We start from the raw sequence: 13,122 nt of genomic DNA on the forward strand, positions 1-13,122 counted from the left end.
CGCACACCATCCTTCGGGATAGAAAATATTTCTTAATTCTAAAACTTTTCTTCTTCTTTGTCAAGTCAATTGCTTTTTGCTTAAAAGCATCCAAACCACAGGCCCCCACTATTCAAAATTTCTTCAGGCGCTCTTTTAATAAGAATTATTAGGGTCCGATTGTTATTTTCTTATACTATCTTATGAGTAGGAACATGGAATTATTATAAACCATAGGTACTGAATGTTATTACCTAAAAGTCGCGTCGGTAGAGCGCCACGTAGCATTCCAGTGCCATTGTATGACTCTGAAATTTGTAATATTATATATGGGAATATTCAAGATATTAATAGAGAATAATTCATTTTAAGGAAGAATCTCATATTTTCTATTATACAAAACAAGGAAGTGATTATCCTTTCGTTATCATGATTTCTAGTAGCCTTTCCCATTAACTATCTTTTGTTATTGCCAAGTTAATATAAACTTCTAATAAGAAATATAAAAAAATCATTTTCTGCCATTCATATGAATATGCCAATCCTATCCCATGACACGATAGGAAAGTTAAAAGCTTAAAAGTCATGTCATGTCCCTATTAAAGTGGAAATTAATGAAACAACTATACCCCTAATTGTAATGAACGTTAAAGAAAAAACACACTTGACGGCAAAATCTAGGCCTTTGAAATTAGGACTATATCAAAATAAAGAGTATTTTAGTCGGCCAATTAATTGATTATGTGAATGTTTAAATTTAACGGGTATAAATCCTAGTATTTTAAAATATAGAACCTGGACCATTGCTGACCAAAACTTTGGGGTGAATAAAACCTTTCTCTCCCATTAGATTATAAGTGATCAAAACAAGAAGTCAAATTTAGTTTAACATTGTTAAAATACATGTAGATATTATGACTTATGAGTATCAACTAAAGATTTTTCTAATCTACAACCAGTGGCGGATCCAGCCATGGCCCACCCTCAATTTTTTTTTTTAATATTAATATGTATAATTTATATATTTTGACCCACCCTAACAAAAATATTAATGGACAAAAATAGTAATATATAATAAATTTTTATTTTGGTCCACCCTAAAAGAAATTCTTGGATCCGCTATTGTCTACAACTAATGGATCAGACCATATAACTTTTGATAAATATATATTTTTTAATCAAATTATGCATGATTATCAAGAATATTAATTTAAAAATAACATAATTTACAATTTACCTTTACAATAGCAGTGGAAGAATCGTTGAAAAGTTGAAATTTGCTATGCCTGATCAGTGTGAACATATCTATATATATGAATGATAGTGCTTTTACTTTATTCGATCTTTATTCTTGATCCATATATATATATATAATACAAGTAGTGGGAAGAACATACCTGATATTGAGAAAAAGAAGGAAGTGGCGAGGAAAAATCTAATTTGCTTTTGGCATCGTTCAATTCTCATACTGGAGATGTGTCGATGCTATCGATCGATCCATATATGTAAGTTGCTTAATGAAAAGCATAAGTAAGTGGTCGAACAAAGCCTCAAGCAAATATATATATAGATAGATAATTACAACTTACGAAACTACCGCGTAAATGCCTAGCTGAAGCTGAGCAGGAAATAAGGGGACCAAGGTTCCATTTAGTATGACTTATTCGAGAGTGCTTATAAAATGAGTTTATAGGAAAAAAAATTTATAAAAATGTATAGCTTTTATGAAAAAGTTGTTAGTTATTTGGATAGAAAAATGTAAAAAATGTAAAAATAAAAAATAAATTTCTAGTATTAATTTATCAAAATGAATTTTAATATATGATAATTTATCAAGTCAAAGTTATAGAATATAATATGATAAAATTTGAGATGAGTAGGCATGGCAATGGGGCGGGGCGGGGCGGGGATCTCATTCACCGTACCCATCCCCACCCTCAAAATCATTCCCCACCCCTGCCCCATCCCCGTTACGGGGATGACAGGAATTCCCCTTCCCCGCCCCAAAGGGGAATGTTGGAGGCCCGTCTCCGCCCCGTTAATTTTATATAAACATAAATTAATTTGAGCATTACTAAACACAATAGTTAATTCTCGTCCACATGACAAACACTTAAATTAATCGTTTAAACATAATTAATTATACATAAATATGGGTCAAGGTTTGTTCTTGTTCAATTGTTTAGGGTGAGGGAATTAGAAAAATATGGGTTTATATAAAAAGAATAATTGTGTAATTAAATGAAATATAGGGATATTAGTGAAAAGTAAATATATATATACATTTTTTTAATTTTATATATTATATACGGGGCGGGCCGGGGGAAAGGTATCGCCCACCCCCGCCCCATCCCTGAGGACGGGGATTAAAACACCCCCCACCCCCGCCCCTATCCCCAAAAAAACAGGGGCTTCCCCGCCCCATATGGGGCGGGGCGGGGCGGGACGGGTCCCCGAAATCTCGGGGAACATTGCCATGCCTAGAGATGAGTCTAACTCCTCACCTGATAAGTCCTTGTTAAATGGGAGGATTACCCCCTCTTATAAACCAGTAGGCATGAGCGTGCCTAATTGGTATGGGACTCCAACACTTCCTCTCACGGTCAAGCCTATATGTTGGGTCATGCCTGTTGATGGAGGTAGTTGTTGGCTCTAACTCCTCACCCGTTGGTCAAGCACTCAGTTCAACTGAACTTGACTTTGACACCATGACAGAATTTAAGGTGGGTCTGACTCCTCACCCAATAAAGCCTTGTTGAATGGGAGGATTACCCCCTCTTATAAACCAGCAGACTTGAGCATGCCTAGCCGGTGTGGGACTCCAACATAATAAGACTATTTTTTTAAACTTCAACACTTAAAAGACGGTCAAAAAGAGTTTATGGAAGAAATTCACACCCATAAACCGTAAGGGTCCGTTTGGTTCGGGGTCATATAAGATAACAAGGGTAATCTTTATTTATTTTGCAAGATTCCGTTGTTTGGTTTGCAAGTAATAAAATATTACGGGTATTTTTTATTACAAATAGTGTTTACTGTTGGTAATATAGGGGGTAATCAGATACCCTCCCCAAGAGGTGTTATTAAAAGATTATTGAGGTAATCTAATTTTTATACCTATTTTTCCCTTAATTAAATACTATTTTGGACACAATTGCCCTTAAATGTCTACCAAATAACCATTATCTAGCCCCCCTACATTCGAGAATTTAGCTACAACACTCTAGCCACAAAAAAGTTTAAAAGTTAACAAAATACCCCCAACCACCCAAGACCACCGTCGGCCGCTAGCAGCAGTCGCCATAATGGTGCACAATCGGCGGGATTTGGCCGATTGTGCCTCGGTAAGGCCGTTTCACGACTAAAGATCTGGCCTTTTCATGGCTAGATCTGTGGCCGTTTCACGACCACATCTTTGGCTGTGACACAACCATAGATCTAACCATGAAATGGCCATGGATCACAGATCCATGGCTAGTAATGGCTTTGCTACAAATTAAAGTTTTATATGGCTGGTGTGTCTTAGCAAAATTTCAAATGTAGGGGGTTAAAAGAAATGATTCAAAAAATAATACTAAAAAAATATTATATTAATATTAAAAAAGGAGGACAATTTATTAATCTATATAATATATCCACCCATTTATCCTATTTCTCGCTACCAAACATATAAATATAACATACTCACTAATTTATTTCAACCAACTAAACACATTTCTCTAAACATTTCAAGTAATCTTCAAGGTGACCTATTTTTCCATTAATGTAACATCCTCTTATAATAAAATATTTTATGAACTAAACACACCTTAAGTGTAATACTATACTTACAAAGACTCTATACAAAGTTATTCATATAAAGTGACATAGCAGTATTCTTGCATTGCCTAATGCAAGATGTTTTACTATCATTTAATGTACATTTATTAACTTCATTTTATATATTAATTTATCTAGTTATATTTTGACAGAACACTTTGTATGCAAGACTTTGTATAGAGTTTTTGTAAGTATAATGCTATTCAAATTTAAATCTTATAAGTGTTTTTGAAACACGACCAAATAACCAAATTTTGTTTTTAAAGTGTTTATAACTTTAAATAAATTCTTTTTACCCAATGAACAGGCTCTAACATACCTGTACTAGACCCAAGTTTTTATAGACTCATAAAATAAATAAGGTAACCCATCCTAAATTTCTATATTGTGTAATCAGTACCTAAGTTTTTCTAGCATTTAAATAAATTTAATTAGTGAGTTAGCGACTTTTTTCCACCCAAATAATAGTTTAATGACATTTTTTCATTTACAGACTTTTAAAAAATGACTCAATTGCCGGCGATTAGTAGGGTCGGCAAGAGTAAGGTTTGAGGGGTTTTAATGAGTGATGATCAGGGAAGAGAATGATGGTGGTATAGGGTCGCAACAATGTTAGAATAAAAAACTAAATATAAATTTGGGTAATAAAGTGGTATTTTGAAAGTCCGTGGGTGAGAAAGTGTCATTAAGTCATTATTTAGGTGGAAAAAAGTCATTTACTCTTTAATTAGTAGGTTAATTAGGAAGAATACAAATTTTTTCTACATCAATTGGTATCAAATAGATATAGATATATGTCCAACCCCATGACACGGCAGACTAATATTCTGATTTCTACTTACGACCTTCCTTGAAACTTCCAGGAACAAACCAATGACCACGACAATTAAAGCAATACAAAATAAATGACATCTCTAATTGCTCTCATAAGGTTATTTAAATGCATAATTTCTATTAATATCTCTAGACTTTTGATTTAATTTTAAACTATATCGAAAAAGGGATATAATCAGTTATAGGAGACATTTTTTAGAAACTTGGAGAATAATCCAATCGTAAGATAATGCATGAGTTTAATGTAATCCTAAGTCTAATGATAATCAAAGAATAAAACTCTTTTAATAAATCCAAATATAAGGGATTATGACTCTTAACAAAGACTAGGTTCGTTAGGAAAGTAATAAAAAGAGGTTTTAAAGAAAAATAAAACAAGTAGGATAATTATTCTATGAGATAAAGAATTTTAATTATACAAAATAGAATAAAGTAATAGATATAGATACTATTAGTAAAAGGATTTTTTAACACTTGTTTTGTAGAAGATAACTGCTGGAAAATTAGCTAAATAATATCTCATTCTTGTATAAATATAAAAATAAAGTAGATTATAGGATAAAATTAGGGTTTTCATAAGATAATTCATCTTTTATAAAATAGAATTAAATAAAAATGGGTTTTCTAAAATAAAGTAACAATTCTTTTAAAATCATAAGATAAAAATAATTATAGTGAATTTATACTTTAAATCAGCAGGAAAAAATATTTAAAAATTGTAGACGATAAAATCTACAATTGAGTCGAATGAGGTTGATCTTGTGAGAACGAGGCTATTGACAATCTCTTAGATTTGTAGGGACAAAAAAAAGTGAACGCAAAGGCTTAAGGGACACCGGTCTGGTGTCTGTCGTAGGTACTCTGACGCTCAAGTCAAAACAATTGTAAAAAGTATTAAAGGTTGAGAGGGAGAAATGATTTATCAGGAGTGTTTGGCTAGGGTAGAATTATCAACGTAAAGGGTCGGAGCACGACTTTACGGTTAAGGATGGGCATGTTCTCTGCCTGGAACGTGGCGGAGATTCCCCGAATTGATTGGGGGATCGGGCTGGGCACAAGGTCAAAGACAATCCTCGAATTCGGGGACGGGACGACCGCGGACAAGATGCAACCACCCCCCCCCCCCCCCCCCCCCCCTCTATATGATTTTGTGAATGCTTTTGAATGTTGTTAAAATTTGATACAAAAGATGTTGTATTTAATTTTTTAAATGACATTTGATAGGTTGGGTCTGTCGGTCTCCCGAAAAGGGTTAAAATTACGTACTTCGGCATGAGACCCAACATACCTTTTTGGATTGTGAGATGCTTTGAGATTGTTTGAGGCCTTTGTGGGCTGCCTTGACAAAAACAATAAAGCTACGGACACAGAAAATTTTGCACCGAAATTATGTACGGGCCTACGTGTACCCTGACTCACACCAACAGTCCAGACGTCTGATTTTTCTATAAATGTTTTTCTAGTGAACGGCTATCCATCAAATATGGATGGCCGGACGGGGGTCCATATACGACGGACGGGCGTCCCCATTTAAAGGACGCTCATTCACAAATAAAATAAAATAAAATATTTTTATAAACATTAGAGACGGCTGTTCATCCGTTATGGACGGCCGTCCCTTCATTTTGGACGGACGCCCGCAAATAAGGGACGTCCGTCCTTAACGAAAATATAAAAAAAAAAAAAAAAAAACTTTGGGGACGGTCGTCCCTTACGTTTGGATGAGCGTCCATAAATTTTGGATGGCTGTCCCTTATGTTTGGACAGGCGTCCATTAGGAATGGACGTCCATCCCTTACGTTTGAACAGACGTCCATTCGTCCATACTTTTAAAAAAAAAAAAATTCTAAACAAACTTCGCTCTTCTTCTTCCTCTTCATTCCCCATCTCCTCTCTTTTTCTTCGTCTTCATTCCCCATCTCCTCTCTTCTTCTTCGTCTTTGTTTTATGAGATAGGGGTGCCAAATCCAAAGGCTCCAAAGCCCAGAAAACTACAGAAGCAAAATAGGGAGAGCACAGACAGCTTTATGGGAAGACTGATGTCATCATGTGAACGGACATTCACAGCAGAGCTAATGACCGAAGCAAGGTGGTCGCGCTCAGCTCCCATAGCTTCTGCTGCCTCCACACACTGAGCAGCCACCAAGGTTGCCGTAGATGCCACAGTCGTATCCGTCTTGGCAGACTGCTCGTTCTTTCTTGAAGATGAAGACGCAGCAGTGGCTGCTGTAACGGCTGCTATGACAGCAGCCACTGCAGCCACTGAAACAGCAGCGTGGAGCTGCGCATTCTAGGCTCTGCAGCCACTGAAACAGCAGCGCGTTTCAGGAGAAGAAGAAAGAAGAAAGCAGAGCCCAGAATAAGCAGCTCCACGCTGCTGTCGACCCAGCCTGCAAAACGCAGTGAATACAAAATTGAAGCTTAAAGAAAATATATCATTATTAAGCACGTGTTGATATGTATATTGTTGCACTGTTTTTATGTTATACAAGTATACGACATTGTTGAGAATTGAGAATGAAACTTGACCCATATGAACACGTTTTAAAACCCCAGTAAGGCACCTCAGCTAATCAAGATTTCTCAATTTCGACAAAACTCCAGTTATCGTCCAACTGTAAAACGTCTTTTACTTGGTGCTGCAGTTTTGAGAAATTGGTTGTCAAACATTGCATGTTAATGTTTCTTCTTTTGCAGACTGGAGTTCCATACTTTCCTTCGGATTTTCCTGATTGTAATGCATATGCATCCTTTATGGCAACTGAAGCTGCTGCATCTGACCAAAAAGCTGGACGAAATTCTGCTAGTAAAGAGTCTTCTCTCACGAGAGACACGCTCAAAGTCCATAGTAAAGAGTCTTCATCATGTGAGAGAAGACTCTTTCAGTATATTCTCGAGTCTGAAGCTTGAGAGAAGGTAGAGTTTCAGTGGATGCTCGAGTCTGAAGCTTGAGAGAAGGTGGAGTTTCAGTATATACTCGAGTCTGAAGCTTGAGAGAAGGTAGAGTTTCAGTAGATGCTCGAATCTTTTGCATCTGCTGGTATTCTTTCAAACCAGCATCCCCATACTGTTACATACAAATATGAAAGTACAAGTTAATCTTAAAAATCTCCAGGCTGAGTATGTGCTTTTTGCACAGCCGTCCAAATTAACTGGACGCCAGTCCATAGAAATTTTTTTATTTTATTTTTTTATATTTACATTATGAACTGCCGTCCATTCCTTACGGACGCTCGTCCAAAATAAAGGAACAGCCATCCATATAGATGAACAGATGTCCCTAAATGTTTTTTAATTTAAAAAAAAAAATTGTTAATGGACGGGCGTCCATTAAAATATGAACGCTCGTCCCATATTTAGGGACAGCCGTCCATAACCTATGAACGGCCGTCCCTAATTTTTATAAGAATTTTTTATTCATGGACTGGCGTCCTTTAAATAAGGACGCTCGTCTGTAGTAAATGGATTCTCGTCCATATAATATGGACGGGAGTCCATGTAAGTGAACGGCTGTCCATATTTTATGGACGACCGTTCACTAGAAAAAAATAAAAATAACGTGAAACGTGTCTGATTTGTGGTGTGAATCGAAGGACACGTAAGCCGGTACAACATTTCGGTGCAAAAATCCCGGAATCCGTAGCATTTTTGTATCAATAATCTTCAACAAAAAATCATAAAAAAGATGCAATAACTTTTCCAAGAAATTTCCAATAGAAAATACATATGAAGCACTCATTCAATATTGCATACAGTACACAACACCCTGACTAAAAGAAAAATATACAATAAAGGCAAAGTTTAATGTAGAACTTAAAATAACATTACAGAAAGAAGTCTTTGTAAAAAAAAGATTTTATGTTCAATATGACAACCAGTGTTTAGATAATATATTTACCATATTCTATAGGAAGTTGTTAAGCTGGGATGATTAACTAGCTAACTGTCAATAGTCTCTGATTTAACGTCGCGGATGGTTTGCTTATCAATTGTTTGATCTTCTTTTCGAGAGTTGTTTATTCCATTATTATTTTTTAAGTTTTATATTTTAGAAAACTATTACAATTATATTCTTTAAATAAAAAGTTGATTATATAATCAGAAAATTACTAGAATTTAAATCAAACTAGAGATAAGAACCATTGTTAATAATTTTGTAAATACTATTATACCCATATCTGAGATAGAAGATGGGGGCTGAAGAGATCATTTCCCGGCTTTAAAACTTCTTCTGTTTAGTTGATTATTCTACTAGTATTCATCCCTTTTATTTTACTTTCTCCACTTTATCCTTCCTGAATCTGAATAGCACTACCAAATTATAACACGTTATCAACACGAAGAGCTTAACAAGTGTAACAGTGCACGCCTACTGAAAGTACATATTTTCACCTGTTTCTGCCTTTATGGTCGGATTTATTTATAATGTTAAATTCCGCCTCCATGGATAGATTTATTTATTACTGTTAAATTCCACTTTCATGGTTGGATTTATTTATTACTGTTAAATTCCGCCTTCATGGTCGGATTTATTTACTATTGTTAAATTCCGCCCCTGTGGTCAGATCTATTTACTATTGTTAAATTCCGCCTCTATGGTCAAATCTACTTATTATTGTTAAATTCTGCCTCAATGGTTAGATCTATTTATTATTGTTAAATTTCACCACTATGGTTGGATCTATTTATTATTATTGAATACTGCCTTCATGGACAGATCTATTTATTCTTGTTGAATACAACCTTTATAGTTGGATCTACTTTTATTATATTTTCCATATTATATTTGATAAATGAACTTGAAGTTCTAAATACTAATTACAAACATGAAGTTTGTAAAATAGAGACAAAAATTGGACTTGAAGTTCCATATCATAAAGATGAAGTTCTGTAACATCCTTACTAATGTATTTTTTTTTTTTTAAGGATGGACTTCAAAATTGAGACATCGATATCCAATAATGGTGGAGACATTTGTATAGTAGACAGTACAACAACGCACACCATCCTTCGGGATAGAAAATACTTCTCAGGTTTGACCTTTACTGAGGCTAAAATAAATATTATATTAGGATCTGCAAACATAATTGAGGGCTCCAAAAGAGCAACACTTGTGTTACCCCATGGAATTAAATTATGTATCCATGGTGCTTTATATTCTAGCAAATCCAGAAGAAATTTGTTGAGTTTCAAAGATATGCGACGTAATGGATACCACATTGAAACTTTAAGTGAAAAGGATGGAGAGTTTCTATGCATCACTGCTAATAGTTCATGCTAGAAGCATGTACTGGAGAAACTCCCTGCTTTCTCATCAGGGTTATATCACACATTCCTAAAGAATGTTGAATTATGTGTAGTTATGAACCAGAAGTTCATTGATCCTGAATCTTTTAAGATTTGACACGATTGTCTTGGTCCTCCAGGATCTACTATGATGTATAGGATCATAGAAAACTCACATGGGCACCCATTAAAGAACCTGAAGATTCTATCACCTAATAAGAGTGCTTGTATTGCTTGCTCACAAGGTAAATTGGCACTTAAGCCATCCATAACTAAAGTTGGTCTAGAATCCCCATCATTTTTACAAAGAATTCAAGGGGACATATGTGGACCTATTCATCTACCAAGTGGACCTTTCTACTGCTTTATGGTACTGATTGACGCATCGACACGATGGTCATATGTTTGTCTACTATTAACTTGTAATGTTGCCTTTGCTAGATTGTTAGCACAAATTATCAAATTATGGGCGCACTTTCCAGATTACCCAATTAAAGCAATCCGTCTGGATAATGCTAGTGAGTTTACCTCAAAGACATTTGATGACTATTATACAACAATGTGAATTGATATTGAGTACCCAATACCACATGTACATACCCCGAATGGTATGACAGAGTTATTTATAAAACATATCCAATTAATTGCAAGAACTTTGCTATTACGTACGCAATTACCGACTTCTGCCTGGGCTCATACTGTTTTACATGCTGCGGTGTTAATTCACCTAAGACCCACTGCATATCATCAATAATCTCTAATACAGCTTGTATTTGGACATCAGCCTAATACATCATATTTAAGAACTTTTGGTTGTGCTGTGCAAGTTCCAATTGCACCCTCTCAACGCACCAAAATGGGACCCCAACGTTGTTTGGGAATATATGTTGGCTATAACTCACCATTTATCATCAAATATCTTGAGCCCCTGACGGACGATCAGTTTACCACACGTTTTGCAGATTGCCATTTTGATGAGACAACATTCCCATCTTCAGGGAAAAAGGTGAAGCCTCATGAAGTAAGGCTTGAGCTTTCATGGAAAGTGAATTCTATGTCTCATTTAGATCCTTGCACATCTCAATCTGAAATTGAAGTGGAAAGAATAACACATTTGCAAAATATTGCCAACCAAATGCCTGATGCATTTACAGATGCAGTGGAAATAACAAGATCATATATTCCTGTTGTCAATACACTAACAAGGATTGATGTTACCAATGAACAATCCATATGGGTAGCGATAAATTCATCTGTTACACGCCAAAAGCATGGTAGGCCTATTGGAGGCAATGATACCGTTCCTAGGAAATGAAATGCACATAATCAAATAAGTGTCAATATTAACAATATTGGAATAATTGACAATTCCACATCTTCTAAACTATCTTCCACAAACTAACTCCAGAAGAGTTAACAACTTTGAAAGGACAGAAGCCTCAAAAGAGGAAGAAATCCCTGAAGGAATACAAGAACATAGAAATGAATAAATTTCTATAAACTATGCTCACTCTAGAGAAATGTGGAATTGTGAGACAATTATTGTTGATAAAATATTTTCAACATAGTAACTACTGAAATTATGAATGATGAGTGTGAGCCACGTTCTATTGATGAATGTCGAAAGAGATATGATTGGCCAAAATGGGAAGAGACAATTCAAGCAGAATTAACCTCACTAGCAAAACGTAATGTATTTGGACCTATAGTCCAAATGCTTGAAAACATGAAACCCATAGGATACAAGTGGATATTTACAAGGAAACGAAATGAGAAAAATGAGATTGCTAGGTATAAGGCTAGACTAGTGGCTCAAGGTTTCCTGTAGAGACCCAGAATTGACTTTGATGAGACGTATTCACCAGTAATGGATGCAATCGCGTTTCGATACTTGATTAGTTTATCAGTCTCAAAAGGACTTGATATGCGTCTCATGGATGTTGTCACTACGTATTTGTATGGTACACTAGATACTGATATCTATATGAAAATCCCTGAAGGATTCAAAGTGCCAGAAGCAAATAAAAGGAACATGTATTCAATAAAATTGCAAATATCGTTATATGGGTTGAAACAATCAGGACGAATGTGGTATAATTGTCTTAGTGAATATCTGATGAAGGAAGGATACGTCAATGACCCTATATGCCCGTGTGTCTTTATAAAAAGGTCAGAATCAAGATTTGCAATTGTGGCCATCTATGTCGATGACATGAACTTAATAGGGACTCTTGAAGAGGTCACAAAAGCTGTTGAGTACTTGAAAAGAGAATTCGAAATGAAGGATTTGGGGAAAACAAAGTATTGCCTCGACCTGCAGATCGAGCATTGTTCAGATGGAATTTTGCTCTATCAATCAAATTATACTGAAAAGATCCTTAAGCGATTTTATATGAATAAATCTCACCCCTTGAGTACCCCAATGGTAGTTCAGTCTCTTGATCCTAAAAGGGATCCATTTCGTCCTAAAGAAGATGACGAAAAGATACTTGTTCTTGAAGTACCATATCTCAATGCAATAGGTGCATTATTATATTTAGCACAATGTACGAGACCAGACATAGCATTTGCAATGAATTTGTTGGTAAGATTTAACTCTACACCAACTCGCCGACATTGGAATCGGATCAAACATGTCTTTCGTTACCTCAGTGGAATAAAAGACTTGGGGTTATTTTATCTAAGAAAGTTTGATAGTGATCCTAAATTAGTTGGCTATATAGATGCTAGGTACCTTTCTGATCCTCACAAAGCCCGCTCGCAAACGGGATATGTTTTCACTTATAATGGTATTACAATATCATGGCGCTCTACAAAACAAACATCGGTTGCCACTTCCTCCAACCATTCTGAGATTTTTGCACTTCACGAAGCCAGCCGAGAATGCGTATGTAAGATCTGTCATCCATCATATTGAAAGTACATGCAAATTGCCATGTACCTTAGATACTCCCACAATTATAAATGAAGACAATGCAGCATGTATTGCTCAAGTCAAGGGAGGATATATCAAAGGAGACAAAACCAAGCATATTTCACTGAAGTTCTTTTACACACACGAACTCTAACAAAATCAAGAGATTGATGTCAAACAAATACACTTCAGTGACAATCTTGCAGATTTATTCACTAAGGCCTTATCGACATCAACATTTGAAAAGTTAGTGTATAACATCGGTATGCGGTGGCTCAATAAGTTACTAA

General features: G+C 35.5%; 1 protein-coding gene across 1 annotated transcript; it reads left to right on the forward strand.

The window, feature by feature from the left end:
- The first annotated feature begins 10,774 nt into the window (after positions 1–10,774).
- Positions 10,775–11,233, forward strand: LOC116124858. The gene has a single exon (XM_031410616.1). The coding sequence runs from the start codon at positions 10,775–10,777 to the stop codon at positions 11,231–11,233; it is 459 nt and encodes a 152-aa protein (XP_031266476.1).
- Positions 11,234–13,122: the final 1,889 nt, after the last annotated feature.

The sequence above is a fragment of the Pistacia vera genome, unplaced genomic scaffold, assembly GCF_008641045.1.
Source record: "Pistacia vera cultivar Batoury unplaced genomic scaffold, PisVer_v2 Contig157, whole genome shotgun sequence".
NCBI lineage: Eukaryota > Viridiplantae > Streptophyta > Magnoliopsida > Sapindales > Anacardiaceae > Pistacia > Pistacia vera.

What these genes read in the sequence shown, in the direction of transcription:
- LOC116124858 (XM_031410616.1), top strand. Translation starts at nt 10,775, where the DNA reads ATGGGACCCCAACGTTGTTTGGGAATATATGTTGGCTATAACTCACCA.